We start from the raw sequence: 22,786 nt of genomic DNA, 5'->3' as shown, positions 1-22,786 counted from the left end.
AATACAAATCCACAACACTAAAAGCTTCCTTCCACTTCACAGGCATGTTCATATGTTTCATAAAATTCCTTGAAATGTTATTTGTGGTTACAACATGATAAACTGTGAAAAATACTTTCGCAATACTTTTCCAAGATATAATTGACAGAATAAATACATTTTGGCAGCGGTTTACAACATTAATAACTAGTAGCCAGGACTAAAAGTCATTTTGTGCTGTTTCCAGCTCCCTTCCCTGGCAGGAATCTTTGCAGCAGAACTGATTGTTCAGTGGTCTGATGTGATCAAGGTTAAGTTGCTCAACTTGGTAAAGTTTCAGAGGTTTTTGTGTGTGTGTGTGTTTGTGACCTTATACTCAGCAAATGAGGACACATTGACATGTCTGTTGTTGAAATGTGTCATTATCATTTAATATGGTGGGCAATTATTCATAACAGAAGACTAAAAATGTATTCAGCCATGAAGGAATTAGCAAAGCAATCAGTGGAGAGTGTGTAAGGATTATAAGGTGTCGTACTTAAGAGCTTAAAACTAATACAGCCTGTATTCATAATAGACCAAATCAAATGAAGAGGATTAAAAACACAAAGAAGGCTCACTCTCTTTCTAGTCTCGCGCGAATCCTCCGAACAAGAGTTTATTTCTATTGGCCCTTAATCTCTGTTACTTTAAATAGTGCTCCCCCCCATGCCGGAGCAAACACAGGCATAGCATTGCTGGCTCCCCCTTTACAGTGAAAGTAGGTCAGGGTTTCTATACACAACCCCAGCTCACCCAGTCTCCTGGAGAAAAACAAAAACACACCCACATCACCCTGACAAGCTGTTTATCATTTGGGTGGATAAATGAAGAAATAGATATCCTCTATGCTTCGTTCACTTTATTTTTGCTTTTTAGGGAGCTTGTGCCTCGTTTGGTGTTAAGGCACACTTGAAGGTGTCATATGTAGGGGCAAATGACTGCCAGGAACTGTAGCTCAGGAGGGTAACAAAAGGGAGATAGTATTTCCATTAGCTGATCTTCCTGCTCCTCGATGTTCTCAACCATTGTGTAGATTCTCACCTGCAATGCAAATGTACTATTATCTTTCTCTTCACTGAATCTCCGTAGCTTTACGGGGAATGTCTCCCTGTTTTCTTACTTTGATCTTGTTGAGCGACATCCTTTTAGTCATCCGGATGTGCAGGAGCCGACTCACAGTGGAGATCTCCAAGAAAGCCCAGACTCTCAAATCTACGAGGCACTCACACACATTAACCAACTCCAGCAGCTCATCATCGAGTGACTCGCTGCAGTTGCTCAGGTCCAGCGTTAGATTCTACAGACAAGAACATTTCTCTTTGCATTGTTGTGACTGAACACTTTCAAATGGTTTTACGCAGCTATCGTTCTTCCAATGTATTGGAATTTGTCCTCTTGTCTGTTTTTGCTTTTTTTTTTGTAACACCCAAATGTTTTAGATCACGTACCAACTTTTAATATCTGACAACAATATAAGCAACTGCATTAAAGCAATGATTTTATGAGGAAGTAGAGCTATCCAGTAATTGTAATTATCCACATGCTTAAGTTTAATTCTGGACATACCCCCCAGGGATACTTACGGTCACACAGAATCAAGTAGTGACAGAACCTCAAAAAGCATCTCAAAAAGCAACACATGTTAAAGTTTGAACGGCTCTCTAGGTGTAAGTACATGGAAGTAGAATTTTAGAGTGTTATAAATTAATTTTAATGAGGCATTGTTTTAAAAAGCAGGACAGTTATAACAGAACACATTTCCCTAATGTAGTGAAGATTTTTAAAGTTGAATGGTTGAAAAAGTAAACATATTTATAGGAAAAGTGGCTTAAGTAAAAAAAAAAAAGTCTTATGTTTGTTGAAACTCATGTTATAAGCAATATTTGAATTTGTCATAAGCTTTTACTTGAGCCAAACAATAATCACATACTGCCTATAAGCCAAAGGCTGTCAGTAATTGTCTGGATGGCAACATTTCTGCCACTGTCATTTTGATGATCAGAAACTGCAGTGCTTGGGAACCACTTAGCTAAACAGTAACATCATTATACAAATATGTACATTTAACAGCAAGCCTGTGCCATCTGCAGATTCTGGCTGAAAATTTTGTTGGGGGAAAAAAAAAGAAAATTTATGCTTCATGTGATGCAATTTTCTCAGGACTCTGACCTGCAGGCTGTGTCTGTACCAGGGTAGAATGGTTTGGAGCAGAGGCTTGGCGCTGCAGTTCTCATCTATTGAATAAAATGCAGTCATGTTGTACTCCACGAGTGGAATCTCAGGCAGCAGGATCCTCACCAGCTCATGTGTGTCAACGATTTGTTCGAGTGTGAGTCTGACTTTTAGATCTGGGCTGCTGGACACCAAAGTGGCCCATGAGTAACCATACACCACCTTGAAAGAGATTATTTAGCACTTGCAGTTTCATCATCTTTTATAGTTTCTCGGTAAAACATGGATAGGGCAGTGTCTTTGGACTGACCTAGTTCACATAGGAAACAATCTATGACACATTTAGTGTTTTGTTTTTTTTCCTGCTTACCTGTTGATGTGGCTCGTTCTGAGTACAGTACAGTGAAAAGCTTTCCAGGAAGTTACCATCTCTGCCATAGTTGACCCTTCTTGCTCTGATACTTTCACTGAGAGCCAGCAGCAGTTCATCTGACAACCAGGAGTAGCTAAGAGCCAGGTGGGTGAGGCCTTGCAGCTTTTGTAGCGTTTGAGGTATACTGCGATTAAGCTGATTGGGCACAGTGGCAGAAAAGAAACCCCTTAGATCCAAAGAAGAGAGGCTGCAGAAGGGAGAGAGGTTTCTTTGATTCTGTACTATTGCAGAAAGCAGCTCCAGACCCTGTGGGTTAAAAGAATTGGGAAATAAACCAGATTCAGGTGAAACTATTAAACTAGTTGTTATGGCTGAACACAAATTTAGTGGTGTTTGTTTGTCATTAAATTTTGCCTGTGAATTAAGGTCACCCTTAAGGTATTGCTCTATTATTTGCTTGGGTGAGTGACTTCAGTCAACCCGATGTGCTTAAAGGTTTTATTTATATAGCACATTTTCAGTAACAAGGCGATACAAAATGCGGTAACACTTTATTTGAAGGGGGGTGAATAAGACTGACATGACACTGTCATAAACACCTGTCATGAAGATGAGTAAGCCTTCATGAATATTTATGACTGTTGTCATAAAGTGTCATTCGGTAAATTATGACAGTTTTAATACAAAGTTGACATTATTCAAAATCTCTTTGTTATGACAACTTGACATTAACCAAGAAATCATTACTGATATAAATTTGTTATAAAAGTATTACTGATTGCACTTTAAAAATTAGGTAACTTTATGTTATTAAAGGTAAAGTTTAAACAGTAATGATTTCTTGGTTAATGTCAAGTTGTCATAACTAAGACATTTTGAATAATGTCAACTTTGTATTAAAAGTGTCATAATTTACCGAATGACGCTTTATGACAACAGTCATAAATATTTATGAAGGCTTATTGATGTTCATGACAGGTGTTATGTCATGTTTATGAAAGCGTCATTACAGTCTTATTCCCCTTCAAATAAAGTGTTACCCAAAATGCTTATGACCATGTATGTAGACATATTAACCTCAGTAGAAGTTAATATGTCAGTATTTCGTTGAAAAAGTCAAAGAACATATTCTTTTTTCCCCATCTCCTATAAAAACATTGGTAGCTTTACAGTACAAGTGAATGTTCCAATTCACTTTTCGTTTTTGCAAAATGCTTCTCGTCAAGTATTTACCTTATTTGTTTTTTGTTTTTTTTACATTACCTGCTGGGTCTCTGTCCTTATCCTGATCAGGCAAATGGTTTTAAGTCTTGAGGGACCTTCTAAGAGGAAATAAATTAGTTTGTTGACTAAAGTATTTCTGAGCCCCTGACCCCAAGAGGAGCGGTCCAGCTCCAGCCTTACAATAGAGAGGGACTTTAATGGGGCTCGAACTCTGTGAAGAAAAAATTATGTTCAATCTTATAAATAAAAATATCTTTGGAGTCTGATTTCAGATTGCAGATTTACACTTAAAGTTGCACTGTGTAACTTTTATATATATATATATATATATATATATATATATATATATATATATATATATATATATATATATATATATATATATATATATATATATATATATATATATATATATATATATATGTATTTTACATATTTCTTAATATGTGTCTGTTTTACTGTCACTAAAGCGTGACAGCATATTATGACACATGAGAAAAAAATTGAGCTCCTCTGCCTTCTGCCTATGATCCTGCTGTCATCTGCACAGATACTCTTCAGAAACAACCAATAAGAGAAAGGAGGAGGGTCTTTGCACTTGTAATCACACTTATGCACTGCTCACACCTTCCCCCTTCCTCTCTGCTATGCTACAGCTAGTTCACTGCTTGTTCAAGCTTGTCATGAATGTTAAAGCTAGTTACCATGGCCACCGATGATGGTGGATAAATAGTTTTCCTGGAATGGCAAGTTCCAGGAAAACTGGAATTTACCAGTTTTCCTGGTAATTTCCAGAAAAACTGGTAACTGGAAAGGTTCTCCACCATTAGGACATTGAGCAGCACATACACGAGCTTGATTGACAATGCTAAGACATTCCCTCTGGCTCTGATTGGTTGTTTTTGGTTGGGAGCAGTGCATTTCTTCAGACACCAATAGCAGCTCAAGGAGGAGGTGAAGGAAACCAATCGTTCCATGATTTAACATGAGACCCATTGTCTCATGTTACACTATCACAACATGGCAACTCTTTTAGTAAATATGTAAAAAAAAAAACATATTTTTGTAAATGTTACATACTGCAGCCTTAAGATGCAAATTGTTTTACCTGACCAATGTATTCAACAGCCCACAGATGGTGTTATGCAGACGCTGGGCCAACACAACAGATCTTGGAGGACACACGGTCACCTCCAAGCTTTCCAAGAAGACTCCCAGATTGTCAGCATAGCTCACTGTCGATAAATGTTCGGACTGCTTGTATTTAGAGAGACGGCCACTGAGGTGAAAGGAGCGGCAGCGCCAGAGACAGGGCAGATGCATGATTTTGTGCCAGTGATGACAGACCAGAGATGCCCTGCTGCGATCACCATCAGAGAGATATTTGAAGATGTGTAGCAAGCAGACATCAGGAAGCATCTCCCACTCACCTATCTCCTCAGTGTCTAAATACATGGTCTCTTCCCTCCAGTCGTCAGAGGAAGTACAATCATCCTCCGATAGTCTGTCTTCGTACTCCTCCATGTTTTATCTGGATTTCAAGATTTAAAACAGCCTGTTGTGTCACAGTAGCAGCTAGTAGATAAAGGTTCATGTGCTAATCCAGCTGATGATAATCATTAAAGATTAAATCCTCACACTCAGGAACTGTGAGATAAAACCTGAATAAGCCCCAACTGACAGAACATGCAACTTAGTGAAGTACTGTCTGTAGAACCCTCTGGTTCCGCTACATCACAAGGACCCAGTTCTAATATCAGTTCCACATTCAATTGTATTAATTCAAACAGTTGGACTAATGCAACTTCATTCTAAAACATGCTTTATACAAGGTTCAGTTGGTTGCTTGGTTTCACTGGAAGGTTGTCATAACAACTACACCCAGATTTTGGGCCTGATCATAGTTTCTGGCTGTAAGAACTGAAACTGCATGCTGACTCGATCGTTCCTCTTTAGATTCAAAGATGATTACTTCAGTTTAGTCTCTGTTCACCTGGAAAAAGTTATGGAAGTTCTCGGATGGGTTCAGAGTCACCTGGTGACATCGTTATGTAGAGCTATGTATCACCTGCGTACCCATGGTAACTAATCTTATTTCTTGTTATAACCTCAGCTAGCAGGACCATGAAACTATCAAATAGGAGGGGTTCCAGGATTGAACCTTCGTGTGATTTCTGCCCATTCCAATGAGATGATATCTACTTTCTTTTAGTAAGATTTGAACCAATTAGTACTGGACCAGAGTCCGACCCAGCTCGACAGTAAATATGTCAAGGTTAACAGTGTTGAATCCTTCGCTGAGGTCTAACAGTACTAACACTGTGGATTTACCACAATATCATGTGGATATCATCGAATACTTTAACGCAGGTAGTCTCAGTACTGTGGTTAGCATGGAAACTGGACTGAAAGACGTAGAAGCTGTTGGTCATTGTTAAAAACCTCTTTAATGGTGTTAATTCGGGTTCTTCAAAAATGTAGTTGATGAATGGAAGGTTTTGGCCTGTTGTGGATCATGGTGACTCTCCATTCTTTCTTGTGCTCCGTTCCTTTCATGCCCTAACACCTGTGTGTTATTTCTGTGATTACTAGTCATCTTCTCTCATTTCCTCTGTTCAGGTCTTCTGCTGGAGTGGTTTCGGGTTGACTGCTTTCACCTGGTTCTGATTTTATTAATGACCTTTCCCGTAGCTTATCGTTTCCTTGTTGTCAGATCCTCCCATTCCCTGCTTTATCTGTGACAGGCCTCTTGTTGCTCAGGCTGTTGTCTTCACATACCTTCTCCAATTTCTTTTGTGTCTCTGTTAACTCCTTTAAGTTTTTTCTCAAATAATTTCACCATAAATATGAGACTGCTGTTCTCCAGTCTACACCTGGGACTCATTCCAACAGAACAAAAGGTGGAAAAAAGTAAGTATTTAAATATTTTTATACATTTATTAATTCATTTTTATTTCTTTAAATGCAGCTCTCACTTCCTTATGCAAGATAAAGCCAAAAGCAAAAAAGCTGACTTTTTTTGAAATATTATAAGGGAAGTAAAAAATTGGGATGTACCAATAAATGATGAATAAAAAAATATGTAAATAATTTATAACAGATGTTAGTAGAGACTAGAACAAAATCAAAGTGTTACATGTAATGAACATGTCACTCTAGTTTATCTGCTCTGGAGTAAATTGCACAACACGAACAAAGATTTTCCTGAATAATTTGCCCAAGAGATTAATGTAGAAATATATCTCTAAAATATGTACAAGTTCCATCTTTCTTTTACAGTGATTAGTTTTCTTTCTTCGAGCTCCTCAGCCCATCAAACAGAAGACATTTTGCCTGTGAATAGAGAGGTAGTTCAGTGAATTTAGAACAGATGTTGTTTGTGTCTCCATGCGAGCATTCATGCCAACCTCATGCCAGCGCAGTGTGTCGGGGGGCAAGCCCAGGTGGCAGTGCGGACAGGTGTCTGTCTGTTCGGTCAGCTCCTGGTTTCGTGGTTCCCAACAAGGCCCCTCGCTGCCCCATAGGGGGCGACATGTAGAGTGGGAGGAACAGGCTACGCCAAAGTGAGGTCTGGGATCTGTCTGGTAGTTCACTTTCTGGCCACTAGAGGGCAGATGTGATTCAGGATCAGAGTCTTCCTGAAACACAGGGAACAGAGACCTACAGAATATAGTAAGACGTGTTCAAAACAAAGCTCTGCTTTACTGATTTAAAGCTTAATTGTTACATTTTTAAAAAATAATAATAATTCTTTTGCTTACATTTAAGGAAGCAAAATTAGATTTGTTTTTAGAGTAACTTAGTGAATGTTTTGAGTTATTTACTTGACCTTAACCTAAATGATGAGTTCTTTATAGACAAATAACTACTGAGGGTTAAATGTAATCTTTACATGTAGTTACAGTTGGATCAATGGTTAAGTGTTTACAATGTTCTTGTTCAAATGTTGCTGTCTACTTCTTTTTCTTACAAGTAACAAAATGAATCTCATATAATTCTTGAATAGATTCACTTTACAGCTCTTGCTTTTTTGAGCATCGATTTTTGTAAATTTTCTGCCATCAATTTATAATTCGAATGTTTAAGTAAATGAAAGCTTTCCAATATATTTTCAGATAATCTGTTTGCTACACAACAAAATTTATGTTGTGTCAGAAATATTACCTCCTGTTTTGTGACGTTGGGATGAGACTCAGAGTCAAGAGACCTTAGACAATACCAGCATGGCTCAGATGGGGCATCTGTAAAGACACAAACTATTCAATGCATTTGACCATTATTCGGTACAACAAATGTTTCTGAAAGGTAAAAAGTCAAACATAAAAGCAAAGAAAGATCGTATTTTGCAAAAAAAAAAAAAAAAAAAAAAAAATCCACCAGACATTGCCACCCACTTGACCACGGATGGATCTTCTCACCCATTCCAAACAAAAAATAAGTATTTTGTTAAAAATGTATTTATTAGACAAATAAAGCAGAGGATCGGAGTATTTCTGGAGATGAGATGATAGTGTTTGATCTTTAGAGAGCTCAAACAGAGAATCTATTGAGTCAATTTCCCCACAGGAATGAGGAAACATAATACAAGTTTGTGTGTATGTGTATCTTACTCTGTGTGGTGGAGGGATGAGATGACGCAGAGAGGGGACTCGTGTCCTCTCCTGTTGACAGGCGGGTCTCTGGGAGGTAGTCCTCATCGCCTTGTGTGATCGTAGCTACCACAGTCCCTTCTGCAAATGTCTCTGCATGGCCAATGCATTGATCCTCTAAAATCTATGACCGTCAGCCACACAGACCAAACAACACCAAAACAAAAGTACAAGTTGGAATTAATTTTCCTGTTTTCCTTTCTGTTGCCCATGTGCTCTTTACCTCTTCATCCCAGACTCCGCTGTTAGTCCTGGTGGGGTCCTCTGGTGTCTGGACACTTCTGGACTCAATGATTTCTTCACCAGATTTTTCCGTCAGTATTTCTGCCTGGACAAACGTTGCCCCACTGCTTTCTCGGGGAAAAGGAGTAGAATTAAAAAAAAACAAAAAAAAACCATGCCCTCCTAACTGATCTACAAGAGGGTTATCAGCCGTTCAATCATCTGCACCAGCTCAGCCTCTACTGTTACTCTGAAGGCGAGAGCTTGATTAGTCTTAAACATTCATCCACTCCTTGCCTTACCTTTCTTCCTCCATCCCCACTCATGTGTCTCCCTCCCACGGTGCCCGATGTGCTATTTCCTGCTAATCCCAACCCTCTTTGGCTTTTTCTTTCCCTAGTCTTGCTCTGCCTGCCAGCCTCTCTGCTCTCTTCCCTTCCTCTCGGTGTCTGAAACGGAAGCTCCACACTCTCAATATTTCATGTGTCTGAATAGCTCACAAGCAGGCCTCCGTAAAGAGTAATCAGATGAGGGCTCCTGTGTCTGTGCGGTGGAGTCCGGCTTGGCATGAGCAAGACTTTCAGAAGCCAGAAACTTTCTCACTGCTTTCACAAAGGTGTAGAAGAGCCTCAAGGCCCTTCTTTTTTATGATTTTATTGTTTGTGCGACTACAGGCAGTGCATTTTTTAATTATGCAAAGTGCTAAGCTGTTGTCACAACTTGTGTGTCCATTTGAAAAATTATGGTATTGTAATGTTCTTGGAAAAATCTGTGAATATATAATATTTAGAGGAAGCATGCCCATTCTTTGGCTGAAAGTTTAGTTCCCTGTTAAATTACTTTAAGTTTAAGAAAATGTTGGTAGATTTTTAAACACATCACAGATTTGTAAATAGGTGATAAAGTGGTCTTGCAAACTTACTATCTGTTACAATTTGAGTTGTATACAGTGAGTCATTGCTGCATTTAGCACTTTATGGTCTACATGATTTTTCCCCCTAGTTTTAATCCCACTTTGAGCCTTAATTTTCCACCACAAAATATGGAGAATGCAATGAAAAATACAGGTTTACGAGACATTCCTGTTTTGGCGGGGTAGAAGGGAGGTCAGGGGACCTGTGCTGATGGCACCAAAAAGCTATCAAATGAGGCTTAGAAAAATAGATTGATCTATTGTTTTTCTCAGTAAACACTCTAAGTTGGTCATGGCTTGAAATGAAGGATGAAAAAAAAAATTCTATTGAATGTTAACAAGTTTTGCCCACCATATTTCAAAATGTTGTTTGGGACAGATGCTACTTACTACCACACACAACTGGAGGTTTCCGAAAACTCAGAATTGGAAAGATCTTCAGATATTAAACCATCAATAAATGTAAACATCTTATTTCAACTTCCACATTCACAGAAGAAAAAAACTGAAATTTTCCATAACAACCATCTTGTTCACAGCAGCTCTTTGACTGCAGAGACGCATCCCGCCAGCAGATGGGGAAAGAGTATTTTATATGTGCTATTTAAAATGTAGGAACAAAAAGAATTAATATCCCCTCTGGGATTTTGTTGTATTCTTTATGCGTACTCATTTCTTCTTTTTTTTTTCTGTTTAATCACTTCAAGCACATGATTATACACATCACGTCCTGTTATTACCAGTTTTGCAGCGTGTTCATGTGTGTATCGTCATTCTTGCAACTTGTCATAATCGCTCTTCATTAAAAAGGTTTTAATTAATAGCGCGTGGCATTTTATGATGCAAATTTTAGCCATCATTAACATTTTCACCATCAACAGTTCAAATCATGAGTTGGTATGAAGGAGTTCCTTGGAGGACTGTAGAATCTGTTTCTTTTTAAATGTCTGTCTGTAGCTCACCAACATTTGTGCATCTGTACGTGTCTTCCTGTAAATGCGCGGCAGGTAATTTAAGTGTTTTTTTGTGTGTGACTGTGTGTGTGCGTGTGTGTGTGTGTGTGTGTGTGTATGTGTGCATGTGTTGTTTTTTGTTTTTTTTTGTTGTTTTTTTGTAGGAGGAGGGAGACGAGGAACATAAGTGGAGATGACTCACCGGTCTTTTGTGACAGTGGTGCAGAGAGAGCGTTTTTCACCCATTTTTTTTTCTCTCTCTTGGGGTTTGCATACTAAACAAGAAATGGAGAAAGGATAGAAGGAAAGCCGGGTAAGACTGAGCGTTAGGTAGCATTAGGGATAAACGAAGAGAGGTGGAGGGAGCATGGATAATTGTAAGAAAAAGGATGATATAGATCGGGGTAAGTAAGGCAGGGAAAAGATGAAAGAGGTGAGCAAAAAGATAAGTGTGGTGGTGGTGGTTATGGAGGAGTTGCGGGGAGGTGTAGATCATAAACAAGGAGAGTGTTGCAGTGGGAGAGAATCGAGATCCTGGCAGTTCTGCCACCAGTGTCCTAATGGCTGCTGAAAGCATGTTTGATGGAGTGTGTCATGTTCAACAAAGTTGGTGTTAAAAAAAGGAAACATGGAAAGCAATGAGGTGATATTCATGCTTAATAAATGAAAAGTTAACATATTCTAAGCAATATGAACAGTTCTCATCTTTACATCAGCATGACAAAAAGCACAGCGGCTTGCAAAGACACCACTTGACCTTTCCACATCTTATCAAATTAACTTTGAACATATTTACTGGGATGTGGTGGAGCAACAGGAAGTAACATAATTTAAAGGAAAGTGACACATTGTTTTCAAAGTTGTTGTTTTTTTTCTTAGCAAACACAATCATCTGAAAATTGTTGAAATCATATGCATTCAATTCAATCACCTTTAATCAGGTACCCATAAGCAAAAAAATCAGCTTAGAACATTTAATTGTCACCAAGTTAGTACTCGGCCTGTGTTTAATCTCAGTAAAAATGTCAGAATTTCAAATGTTTGCTTCACAATAGTGAACAGACGATATTTTAAATTGTTCTTCTTCTGATGCTAGTCTATTACAAAACAATGCCAATAAAATACACTGAGGTTTCTGGTTGCAATGTGACAAAATGTGGAGAAAAAAAAAGGATTTTTGAAAGACATTTTATTTTCCTATACAGCACTTACAAAATATAATTCAACAATTCCTTTCTGCAACTTTTCCTTTTTGTATGAGGCTGCATGTAGTATTACAATCTCAATGCCTCATTTATTTAAATGAGACTATTTGGAGGCTGAATCAAAACACATTATCATTAAACAGGACTTCAGGATTTAGGTTGGAATTGTTAAATTAATATTTTGGCTGAAAATGCTCTACATCCAATATCATTTTCTTCCTTTTGCCCATTTATTCCATTTATTCGAGTTTGAGGTCTATAACTAATATACGCTATTATTTAACACCTCACTATTACATTACATAGCAACTCAATACTGCTGCTGAAGTTTCCCTGCTGAGGTAACCCAACACTGTTGATCTGCTATAAAACAAATGAAAAATAAATGAGCTGAAGTAGTTTTAGCAGTAATAAAAAGTCATAGATGTTTTTCTATTATAATTATTGATCTAAGCAGTTTGGCATGGATTCACTGTCCATTCAAACGAGAAAACTAACATAAACATTTGTCTACACCACTGGAAATGATAGAGAAAGGGATGAGAGACTTTTTCTACAAGACAAAAGTCATTTTAAAACACATTTGGAGAGACACCTTTTACTCCCAGAGCCTGAAGGCAGAAGAAGGGTGCTGGAATGAGAAAACAGTCACAAGTGTCTAGCAATAAAGTTGTCAAAACAACTATGCATCATGAGTGGTGGCACTTCTGCCTGAAAGATGTCTCTCTAAGAGCTGAAATGGCCTGAATGTTAGTCGTTAAACAGCAAGTGATGACGATGCGTCACTAGATACTGTTTGCTTTATATCCCACATCTCAAAAGGCAGTTGAATCGCACTCAGGATTGGAAATTGATCAAGAAATACAAATGTTATTCACATAAGAAGCTGAAAAACATGACTTAAAAGAGCTACGGTATACAAGGCTTGCACCCGTTTGACTCTCCTTCACTCGCCTTAAAATGTGCCATGTCTGTGCTGTTCCTTTCCCGTATTTGGATCCATACGGGAAAAGACAGAATATCTATAAAGGGTATTTCTTTCTTTTTTTTCTCTCTCTCTCTAAAGTTTTTATTCTTTGATTTTTATTTCGGTTTGCATTTACAGTATTTTCTGTGATATTTATAGTACTTCTGTTTTCATTCAGTTAGCCAGCTTCACCAAGCCCATGCCACAGATACAATTGATGGATTTTAGTACCTACGGTGAGTAAAGCACTAAAGTCTGGGCCAAGCAAAATAAAAAGAAAGAAGTACGACCGTAATAATTTAAAGCAGGGATTTTCATGTGTTGGATCTGACGATGCTCCACTGCCACAGCCGTATGCTCTGTTGCAAGTTGTGTTGTGTGAAGACAATAGTAGCTTTTTGTTTCATATTTTTCATGCTTTGACACAGTTGGAGCCTTTTGCAAACAAAATGTGTCACTTTGACCAATCTGTGCCACTGTTTTAGGCCTTTGTGTTAACTGTTTTGAAAATGTGGAGTTTTGAGTTGAGAGCTGCATAAGATATCAAGAAGAACTGTAGAGACTGGGGGCCATTTGGATTCAACAAAAAAATTTATAACATTAATTTGTTTGCCAATTATATCCTCCGTGATTTTCTCAACAATTTAGATGTATTTTTGCCAATGGATGCATGGATGGTTCGTCTAAGGAATCTTTTTAAAACTTTGAGTTCATGCTGGAAGTCCTATTCTGTGCATCATAATGTCCTATATGCCACAGTTATGTTACTAAATAACACACAATTAAAATTAATATTTTTATCCAGAGATAAATTAATCTCTGTCGTGTGTAAGGTTATGTTACAACCTGATACTAATCCTTCACGGTTCTCCCTGTGGGCGTGCTATAATTAAAATGCAATTTGAGTATTCCAACAGACTCCAACTCTCCCAGGCACAAAACCTGGTATACATCCAGCTCCTGGCTCAGCTGAGCCCGACAGCACAGCAATTTATCAGTAATGGCCCCAAGAAGCTCATGCGTTTACAGAAAGAGAAATGAGAGGGAAAATGTCAGCCATTAGCTACATGAATATTGAATACCCTTCAAATCAACATCAAATTATGATAATTGATTTTTCAACGCGCATGATTTTGTATTAACCTTCTATTTTAACATGGTGTCAAAACACATCTTTTTATTTGTAAATTTAAGGTGTAAAGCCCAGATCAGATTTTAGTAACACGGTGCAGATGTTTAAACAGTGAATGCCATTACGATACCGCAGCATTAAAAGGACCAAATTATTGCTATAAAAATGGATCCTATTAGGTTGCATGGCAACTAACAGCATCCTGTTTGTCTCGTTTTTGCTCAGCAAATGGTGTAGTTTTATGGGAGTTTTTTATGGATTCCCTTCCTCTGTGTTACTACTCGGTGATAGTGTTGGTTTCCAAGTATAGGTGCTATATAATATTCTTTTGACAAGCATTTTCTTTAAATAGATTAATTTTCCATGAATATGGTAATAGCTAATTAAAAAAATCAGCTTTTGTAAGTGTCCATTTCACCCTTTGTGGTTGATTACAAATTTTCTTCTTGTTTCTTTACATAAATCCAGCCTGTGGGACATTGAGCTAATTTAGCAAAGGGTGAATTTGCCTTGTCATAATTGTGTTAGCTGTGTTAAAGCCCCCACATGCTCAGGACTCCTCACACTGTCTGTCACAGTCAAGCGTACTGTTTGCTTATTTCTCATGTCAAATTCCTTCATTTCCCACAATCTGAAAAGACGCTAAAGAGTTTGATGAGCTTGTTGGGGCCGCAGCCTACATCTTCTTCTGTATACCTCTTAGTGCAGAACAGAGTGGAAGTTTTGCTACTGCTCGTCTTTGAGACTGGTTGCACAAACTCTCAACCTTATCAGCTTATCAGTGTCAGCCCAGGCCGACCTGTGGTCCAGGCTGTATAGGTGAATGCTCAGGGCACCACAGTCCTGGGGGCACCATAAAGAGGCCAGAAAAAAATAACCTAAACTTTTCTTTTTAAAAATTATAGAATAGGTAATGATATTACTTTGCAATATTAAAGATTCTGTTTTAATGCAACTACATGGAAAAAAAAACATTAAATAGATCTAATAATAGTTATGACTTGATTTGTGTGAACGAGTGTCAAACAGGCACTTTTAATAGTTTGTAATATGGTGATTTCTGCTTGGCTACCACATCTAAAACACTGAAGTTTGGATTACTCGAATGACATTTGTGTCAATTGTTTTGCAAAAAAGAAGGGAAATGGTATCAATCCAATGAGAAAAAGATAACACATTTGCAAGAAGCTTCTGCTGAGACAGCGATGATAAAAACTGAGTTTCTTAAGCCGCTAAAAGCTGACAGTTGTGTGAATCTGGGTTGGTGTTTTCCTCCGTGATTGTTAGGTTTTCCTACTTGTAGGACAGTTCTAATTTTAAAGTGTCAACAATCAAATGTCTGCTTTTTTTCGTCATTAGGTTAGAAACTTTTTTTTTTACATTATTTTCCACAGATATCAATATCCCATAGAAGAAGATATATCCACAATCTTTTTGCAAAAGATGTATGTTCTTTCTTTATTTTGGAACCTGAAAATAAAATGATGGTTCTTTAAAATAACAACAAAATTCCTACAATTCATATATATTGAAAACAATATTCTTTTTCAAACAATCATGTACAAGATTTCAAAACAATTTTCATTCAGCTGGACAAAGGAGAAAAATAGCTCTTTGTATTGTAGAGGTTGCAGAGTTCTGCTATAAATGTTTTCTGATAAAAGACTGCTGAGTTATTATCATTAAATTTAAGCTATCCTCTTTCATTGTCCAAGAAATTGATATTTTTGTTTCTCACTAAGACCTAAAAGAAACCTTCAGTTACAAACAGACTGATGGACACTAACAATACTTTTTTCTTTTTTTTTCCATATAATTCCCATTAGTTTTCTAATATAATTCTGGTTTAAGCAAAACATTATTTAAGATGAGTTGTTTAAAACCTTTCAGCATCTGAGTATTAAAATATTAAATTCATCATTTGTGGGTAGGATATTTCAACAATGGAACAACCAATCCATACAGAGTTTGTCAATATTTGTCATTAGATAAAAAAATATATATAAATAAAACACAAACTAAAACAACTCGGTTGGAACTTGTAACATGTTTGTACATTCAGAACAGCTGGTGTAAATATTTACAGCTAGCAAATGATATCAGAGCATTAAATCAAAAGGAAGCATATGAAGAATAGCTGTCTCACCCCTGCTGCAGACAGATGTCGGCCATGTATCAACAAGCAGATGTTTTCTTGCTGAGAGCAGAAGAAAATAGATTGCTACTCAACACTCTATTTTGTTTGTGTTTTCGCAGTGCGACAGTGATTTAGTCAAAGTGCAGTTCCGTGCACAGTTTGATGGAGTTATGGCTACAACTACAAGCCTAAGGCTTAGTGGCGCCCTCTAGAGGTTGGAGGGCCCCCAGGTAATCATGTTCAGTTCATACACAGTTATATTCTTTAATCAAGACATAAACTAATCTAAATTAGTTCAGAGGTAATTTGGCTTTAAGCTTTAAGCATATATATTCATACTGACTGTGATATTACCATATATTATTCTATAGGTAATTTCATATTTTATTCTTTACATAATTTGGTGTTGCTGTGTCCTATACAAATACATTTGAATAAGTTGAAAACTAATAAACCTGGTTTCTATATCATTGCCTCTTTGGTGCTATTCTTGTTTTTACTGTTGTACCTTTTAGTGGTTTAATAGTGTTCATCATTCCTTCATCTTTTACTTAATAGTAAGTTTAGTGTTATATTAGCTTAGAGAAATATTTATAAGGTTGAATTAGTTTTGTTTATAAACTTACATATTGGAGATAAGTTGTTTGTGTTCATTCTGTACATGTGTGGTGTCTTGCTTTCCAAAGAAATGCCAGTGATGGACTTCTACCTTTATCTACTGTTTCTTTAATAGCTAAGCCTTATATATTTATACATAATACCTTAAACTGAACTGTTTGGCTGTTATTTTCCTGTTGATCAGGTGGTGCTCCAACTTGGTCATTTTTATCTAAATTAGAAGTTTTGTTAGTAATTTCCATAATTTATAATGCCATAAATGTTTGCATTAATTGACAAACCAGACCCTGTTTGATTTGCAATGTGTTTATTGCACAACACATAGCAAAGAATAAGCCTTATTGTTTAATTCCTTTGTTAGTTACATTTTGATGCACCTAGTTTAATATTTTATTTGTGTTTGAGCTTGGTTTGTTCACAAATAGTCTGCACCTTAACGCTGTTAGTGGCGTTGATGTTCCCAACAAGAAGGGACTGTGAGTCTGAGGTCATTCTGGAGTAGCGCGACCAAACCAAGATGAATTTAGGGAGAGGCGATCTTCGAACCAAATGTGGAGTGAGCTGGAGGGCTAACATCTGATGTGCACCATATTGACAGGCTGCTAATCACAGTTAGTGTTTGCTCCACTGACAGCATCCATAAAGTTTGTTTTGATGCCAAACAAGCAGCAAACCAAGAGCACTTCAAGGAAATTACAGCGGGAGGACGTATTGTGTGTGTGATGTGAGCGTGGGGGAGGTGTGAAAACAAGATATGGCAAAACCCATCTGCCAAACACCTTTTTCCACCGGCCGACTGGCAGGCTTTAAGCTGAGGCGAACATGACTCAATCTTTATCTTGAATGCCAGCAGCTAAATTACTATACAGCTCAAAGAGAATGTGTGTGTGTGCGTGTGTGTGTGTGTGTGTGTGTGAGCGTGCGCGTTAGTGCACACGTGTGTATGTGTTAGTGCATCTGCATGTGTGTGTGTGTGCGTGTGTGTGTGTGTGTGGTCCTGCGCAGTAAAGTGTACAGATGGATGACTCATCCACCAATCATGTGACTCATCAATCACTGCAGTTACCATTTCCCCCTTTGCCCCCCCCCCACCTCCTTCTGAATTTTTCCATACTTTTTATTTTTTTTCTCTTCTTTTCATCCCCATTCATTCTGCTTTCTTGGTCTTGATTATTTGCGAATATATCAAAACCCCTCTAAAGGATTCTGCTTTGTCTCCGTCCTGATGCAGCTGTGACATATATGAGTTGTGCTGTCACTAAGCTGTGGCTGACTGTCATCATCTTTTTTGTCCCGCTTGGGTTTTGTTTTCAGTTTTTTCTTTTTGCTGCTGGATGTATACAATACAGCACTCTCCAAAAAGCCATTAAAAAACTGAACTTTAATAAAATAATTGCTTTTATTTTTTTATCATATAGCAAAACTAGTAATCATCATGCTGTTATTTACACATTGCACGGGCATATTTATTTCACACTGTACATCTTACAATGCTAAAGGTGACATCAACAACAACACTCTCCTTTTACAAGACAGATGGCTTCACTGTGCATATACAGTGGCCCTCTTTCCTTTGATTTTTGTTTTTTGTTTTTTTTTTAGGTTCACAGTTTACTCAGAGAAAACAATCATTTTTGTATTCTCCATACTGTTTTATTTTTTCCTCTTTTTTTGTTCTTTTTTTTGTTCATTTTTTAAGATGCAAGTAGAAAGACGTGCATTTAACGGCTTACGCACAATCCCTGACTCCCTGGACTGAAGCTTTTCAATGAATTATCTCCTGAAAAATCAACAAAATGCTTGTAGCCTCTTGGTGGAAACATCTGTAATAAAAGGCTGCAAAACACATAATTAGATTTCAAGTATCTTTTTTTTTCTAAAAAAAAAAAGAGGAAATCCAGAGATGGTGAAGGAACAAAAAGGTACACAAGAAGTAAAAGGGCTTCAGATGATAATAAAAATTTAAGGCATAGATAAATATCAGATGTGTGCTGACACACACACACACACACAAAAAAAACTGGATCCCAAAATAGTTAAAAACCCCTGGTCCACCACGTTGGAAGTGTTTACTGTTTAAGTTTGTGCTTTAGGAGTCCACAGGGTTTCTACGTCAGGATCACTTGTGATAAAAGTCGTATGCAATGTGATATTTCCCTTATAGAACCATGGCACTGGTAAGGCAAATAATCTGAATATCAAATTTGAACTGAAAAGTGTTTAAAGCTCTTTAAAGTTAATCCAATCTGGCATAAGAAAGAAATCTAAACACAGCAAAAAAACAAAAGTCTCAGTTTCATTTTTTTTATCGCCAAGAAGTCGTAGAGCTGCTTTTCCTTTTTAATGTGACATAAATATACAACAAAAGATACAAAGTGAGGTTGTAAACATATTTTTTTAAGGTGTGCATGTCAATGTGTCATAGGTGCATATGTATGCATGCCTCTGTGTGTTTGCATGTGTGTGTGTGCTTGTGTGTGTTTGCTTGCTCTATAATTCTCTGAAATATACAAGAGAGCATCAGAGACTGACCTGAATGGAGGCAGACATACACTGCGGTATGTTCTGGTTTAAAATGTAAACCCATCAAGAGGCTGAACATGGTTACAGGGAGTACAAAGAGGAACTTCTTCATTCTCTCCCTGACTGAAAACATAATAAAATTACAGTGAAGAACAAAAGAAATCTAACTTTTATTCATTTCCCAACTTTTTAAAATGACCACAGGCTCAAAACGGATCTCCTCTGAGTCCTTTCATTTCACCTCAGTTATAACTTTTCTCTCAGCTAATTTTCTTCAGTTCTAGCCCTCTTTTAGTCCCGCTGATCTGACAGTGTCCAAAAGAGTCCCTCAATACATTCTGCGCTTCATGTAGATCCTCTCAATAAAGTTCTCCAGCTCCTCCTCACTGTCCAGCTGAGGCACCAGCCCGTCTTCCTCATAGTCATCTCCAGGAGTGACCTGTGGGTAGTAGTACTGTGGTCGTCTGCCCCTCCTGGGCGCGATTACCGGTTTAGGAGGGGGCAGAGGCTGGTAGGTCCGTGGGTGAGGAAGGATATAGTTAGAAATATAAGGTGTGAGAGGCAGACGCGGGGGCGGCTGCTGCCTCCAGCCCTGTCCGGCCCGGTTCTTACCCCCACCCCTGTGCCTGCGCCTCGGGGGCTGGAGATCAAGTTCCTGGGGGCCGAAGGGCTGATCTCGGGAGGGGGAGGATTTGCCATAGTGCTGTGCTTTAGGGTATGGGAAGTAAACTGGGTAGTAGGCTCGATATGGCTTTTGGTAGTAGGGATAGGAGGGGAAGGCTAAAAACTGTTTCTGGGGTTTATACCAGTAGTCAAGCTGCTTCTGAGGCTTGGACCAATAGTCCTGCTTGTATGACTTGACTTTGTCCTTGTGCCATTTCTTGTTAGATTTATTGTGCTTGTAAGGAGCTTTCTTGGGATTTTTTGAGGCTGTGTAGTGGTAAATGGGGGGAGTGGCAAGAGGAGGAGGCACCAGAGGCCTGAAACGAGGAATGATTGGATTGCTGTTGATCGGCTGCTGCTGCAACTCTTTCCTTTTCTTCTTTTTCTCCTCCACGTCACTTATGATCTCGATTACGTCGTCGGCGGGCAGGTGGAGCTTGCTGCTGATCTCAATCAGCCTATCGATCATCTGCTGGTCCAGGTCGTCCTCGTCTGGGAGGACCTCCTCTGACCTCTTGTCCTCGGCAGTGTTGCTGCTCTTCTGTCGCGGCTTCATGAACGATTGCTGCTTCCTGCCCATGTACTGCAGCAGCATGTCGGAGGCGATGTCCGCCAGCCTCTGCTCTTCCTCCCTGGCTCTCTCTGCCTCCTCCTGCTGCCGGAGAACCTCCTGCTTCTCTGCGCGCGCCCTCGCCTCCTCTTGCATGTGGGAGAGGCTCTCCTCCTCCTCCTCGACCTCCTCCTCCAGCTCCTCGCCACCGTCATCGAAGTCGTCCATGAAGTTCCCCCCCTTGACGGGTCTGTTGCGCGACATGTTATCCTGCCAGTGCTGCTTCTTCCCGGCTCGTGCAAGCTGAGTGTTGTACGCCTTGTAGCCCTTCAGAGGAGGCAGGATCTCATTGTCTTGCAGACCCAAGTCAATGTTCTGGAAGTAGCCTCGGATTTTGCGCTCCAACGAGGGATCTTCCGCCTCTGATGTGGATGCAGATTTGACTTTTTCTATAAGTTGTTCTAAATTATTTCCCTCCTCTTGCTCCTCTTCTTTGTCGCTCCTTTCTTCCTCAGTTGCATTTTGATCCTCCCCTGATCTTGTAGTTTTAGCCTCCTCTTCCTCCTTTTCCTGCATTTCATCCCCCTGAACAGCTGCCAAATGGCCTAAAATTACCTTTTCAATTGCCTTATCAGCCTCTTGCTTCTCATTGTCCTCTTCCTTCCCCCTCACCCCCTCTGTCTGCTCTGCTCCTCTTATCTCACCACCCTGCACGTCTTCAGCGGAGGGCGGCTTTTGACTCTGATCCTCCTCTTCCCAGTCTCTGCTTCTGCTGGCGAGGATTTCGCCATCCCCTGGGTGGTCCAGGGACTCCAAAAGAACAGCAAGCACCTGCTCAGGGTCACTCACTTTATCTAATTGGCTATCTTGACCTGGACCATGAACCCGGTCTGGCAATGCGTCATCTGTGCCAGGAAAAATCTGGGGCTGGGAAGGCGAGAGGAGGGGGCCCAGAGTGTCCTCTTTGTGGTCTGTCCGTGTGCGCCCCTGCACCCCTCCTTCCCCTTGCTCGCCCCATGCCGGGGCGGAGCCGGCTAGCTGTGGAGTGACAATGAGCAGGACCAATAGGATGAGACGAGCTGTGGAAGGGGCGTTATGACAGGTCATGACCATGCAGGACTGGCAGGAGGGAGGTGAAGCACCTGAAGAAGAGGGAAGAGGAGGCAGAGAAAGAAGGAGAGAAAACACATGAGTAGGTCTCTGTTAGATGCAGGGATTCAGTGGATAGAAAGGTCGTCTGATCAATAGGAATCACTGTAATATTTTCAATTATAATGTGTTAAGTACCATTTAATGTCTCTGGAGACTTTGCTACCTGATATTTTACGTTTATATCATACAGCAGATATTTTAAAATCAGTTTTATTATTATTATTATTATTATTATTATTATTATTATTATTATTATTATTATTATTATTATTATTATTATTAAGATATTTCAAGGAGAAAAGTGGCTTAATCATCCATAAAACTCGTGCATTTTACACGGATTAAACTATTGTTTAAAAAAAATGTGGCTGCATTTTCCAGTATGCCGTTAAAATGAGACTCGATGGAAAACATGAAGATGAAGCTTCATCGGCCTTTTATTTGTTCGATTGACTTCGTAATTTATACGGAAAGAAATCATTCACACGAGGAGCGTGGCCTTTTTTTTCTTTTTTTTTTTTTTTTTGCGCCTGCCAAATCGCCGCCTGAACCAGATTATTATTTTCACACGGTGCAGATTAAGAGATTTGGAATAACTCTTGCTCAATCGCATAATGCAGGACAAGATTTATCTCACACTGGTAAATATTTGCACGTAAATAAACGAGATTACTTGTTTTCGATATAACCAAAATTAAAAAAAAAAAAAAAAAAAAAAAGCCTCACCTTTTTCTCCAAGCTAGCTCAACCCAGATTCGGACACGTCCCATCCTAAACATCCCTTTCTTTTAAATTAAAGTGCAAAACCAAAACTCTGTATTAGTCGTGACTTTAGTTAATTTCCGTGCGTCAAGGCGATTTGGCACGACACTGGCTTTAAAGATGGCAAGCACTGGCAAGTCATGCGTAAAGCTTGGAGCAACGCTTGACGATGTTTAATCCTGCGGTCTCTGAGTGGTCGGAACAATTTGTAGACAAGCGGGATGTAAAAATTTTAAGATTCCGTTTTCCCGCGAGCGACGAAAAACGAAAGAGGAGCGGCCAGGGAGGACACGAGGCTTTTGTCCTTTGTATGATGCGAGTATCTTCCTCCAGTGGCGGCAGCCGCGGCGGCGGAATGCAGACCAGCGCAAACATTTGGGGGCAACATTGTCCGCATTTAAATTTGTTTCCGTATTTTTCAACGAAAAGAGACGAAACGAAACAATCAAAGTTGGATAAAGCAACTGCTCCTACATATTTGGTTAAAAATGATTAATCTGGAAATTAAGAACTCTTTAAAGTTTGATTTTTAAATGCCTATTTATAATGA

The 22,786-nt window shown here is 38.9% G+C and overlaps 3 protein-coding genes across 3 annotated transcripts; all 3 read right to left on the bottom strand.

Annotated features, from left to right (window-relative positions):
* Positions 1-848: 848 nt before the first annotated feature.
* On the bottom strand, positions 849-5,314 carry LOC106932258 (F-box only protein 39). Its single transcript, XM_015010855.2, has 6 exons — positions 4,899-5,314; positions 3,830-4,001; positions 2,564-2,872; positions 2,191-2,415; positions 1,142-1,318; positions 849-1,062 (listed from the first exon to the last, which is right to left on the bottom strand). Exons 1-6 carry the CDS (start codon positions 5,312-5,314, stop codon positions 940-942), a joined length of 1,422 nt encoding a protein of 473 aa, XP_014866341.2. The 3' UTR covers positions 849-939.
* A 1,619-nt stretch (positions 5,315-6,933) lies between these two features.
* On the bottom strand, positions 6,934-16,115 carry LOC106932261 (uncharacterized). The gene is made up of 6 exons (XM_015010860.2): positions 15,978-16,115; positions 8,663-8,789; positions 8,401-8,563; positions 7,955-8,031; positions 7,198-7,428; positions 6,934-7,123 (listed from the first exon to the last, which is right to left on the bottom strand). Exons 1-6 carry the CDS (start codon positions 16,001-16,003, stop codon positions 7,073-7,075), a joined length of 675 nt encoding a protein of 224 aa, XP_014866346.2. The 5' UTR covers positions 16,004-16,115; the 3' UTR covers positions 6,934-7,072.
* A 2,616-nt stretch (positions 16,116-18,731) lies between these two features.
* On the bottom strand, positions 18,732-21,441 carry LOC106932256 (uncharacterized). The gene has a single exon (XM_015010849.2). It carries the CDS (start codon positions 21,433-21,435, stop codon positions 19,438-19,440), a length of 1,998 nt encoding a protein of 665 aa, XP_014866335.1. The 5' UTR covers positions 21,436-21,441; the 3' UTR covers positions 18,732-19,437.
* Between the last annotated feature and the right edge of the window lie 1,345 nt (positions 21,442-22,786).

The sequence above is a fragment of the Poecilia mexicana genome, unplaced genomic scaffold, assembly GCF_051168715.1.
Source record: "Poecilia mexicana isolate PSO_F unplaced genomic scaffold, ASM5116871v1 scaffold_14, whole genome shotgun sequence".
In the NCBI taxonomy this organism is placed as follows: Eukaryota; Metazoa; Chordata; class Actinopteri; order Cyprinodontiformes; family Poeciliidae; genus Poecilia; species Poecilia mexicana.
Note: the sequence above shows the minus strand (reverse complement) of the source record. Positions and strands in the feature narration are given on the sequence as shown.

Excerpts from the sequence above, each read along its gene's own strand:
- LOC106932258 (XM_015010855.2), bottom strand. The coding sequence starts at position 5,314 with ATGGAGGAGTACGAAGACAGACTATCGGAGGATGATTGTACTTCCTCT. Across the intron at positions 4,002-4,898 it reads CTGTTGAATACATTGGTCAG|AGTTCGAGCCCCATTAAAGT; the intron begins GTAAAACAATTT and ends TTTTCTTCACAG. Across the intron at positions 1,063-1,141 it reads TGTCGCTCAACAAGATCAAA|GTGAGAATCTACACAATGGT; the intron begins GTAAGAAAACAG and ends TTTGCATTGCAG.
- LOC106932261 (XM_015010860.2), bottom strand. The coding sequence starts at position 16,003 with ATGGCCGACATCTGTCTGCAGCAGGG. Across the intron at positions 8,564-8,662 it reads GCGGAGTCTGGGATGAAGAG|ATTTTAGAGGATCAATGCAT; the intron begins GTAAAGAGCACA and ends TGACGGTCATAG. Across the intron at positions 7,124-7,197 it reads ACACACTGCGCTGGCATGAG|GCAAAATGTCTTCTGTTTGA; the intron begins GTTGGCATGAAT and ends CTCTATTCACAG.
- LOC106932256 (XM_015010849.2), bottom strand. The coding sequence starts at position 21,435 with ATGGTCATGACCTGTCATAACGCCCCTTCCACAGCTCGTCTCATCCTA.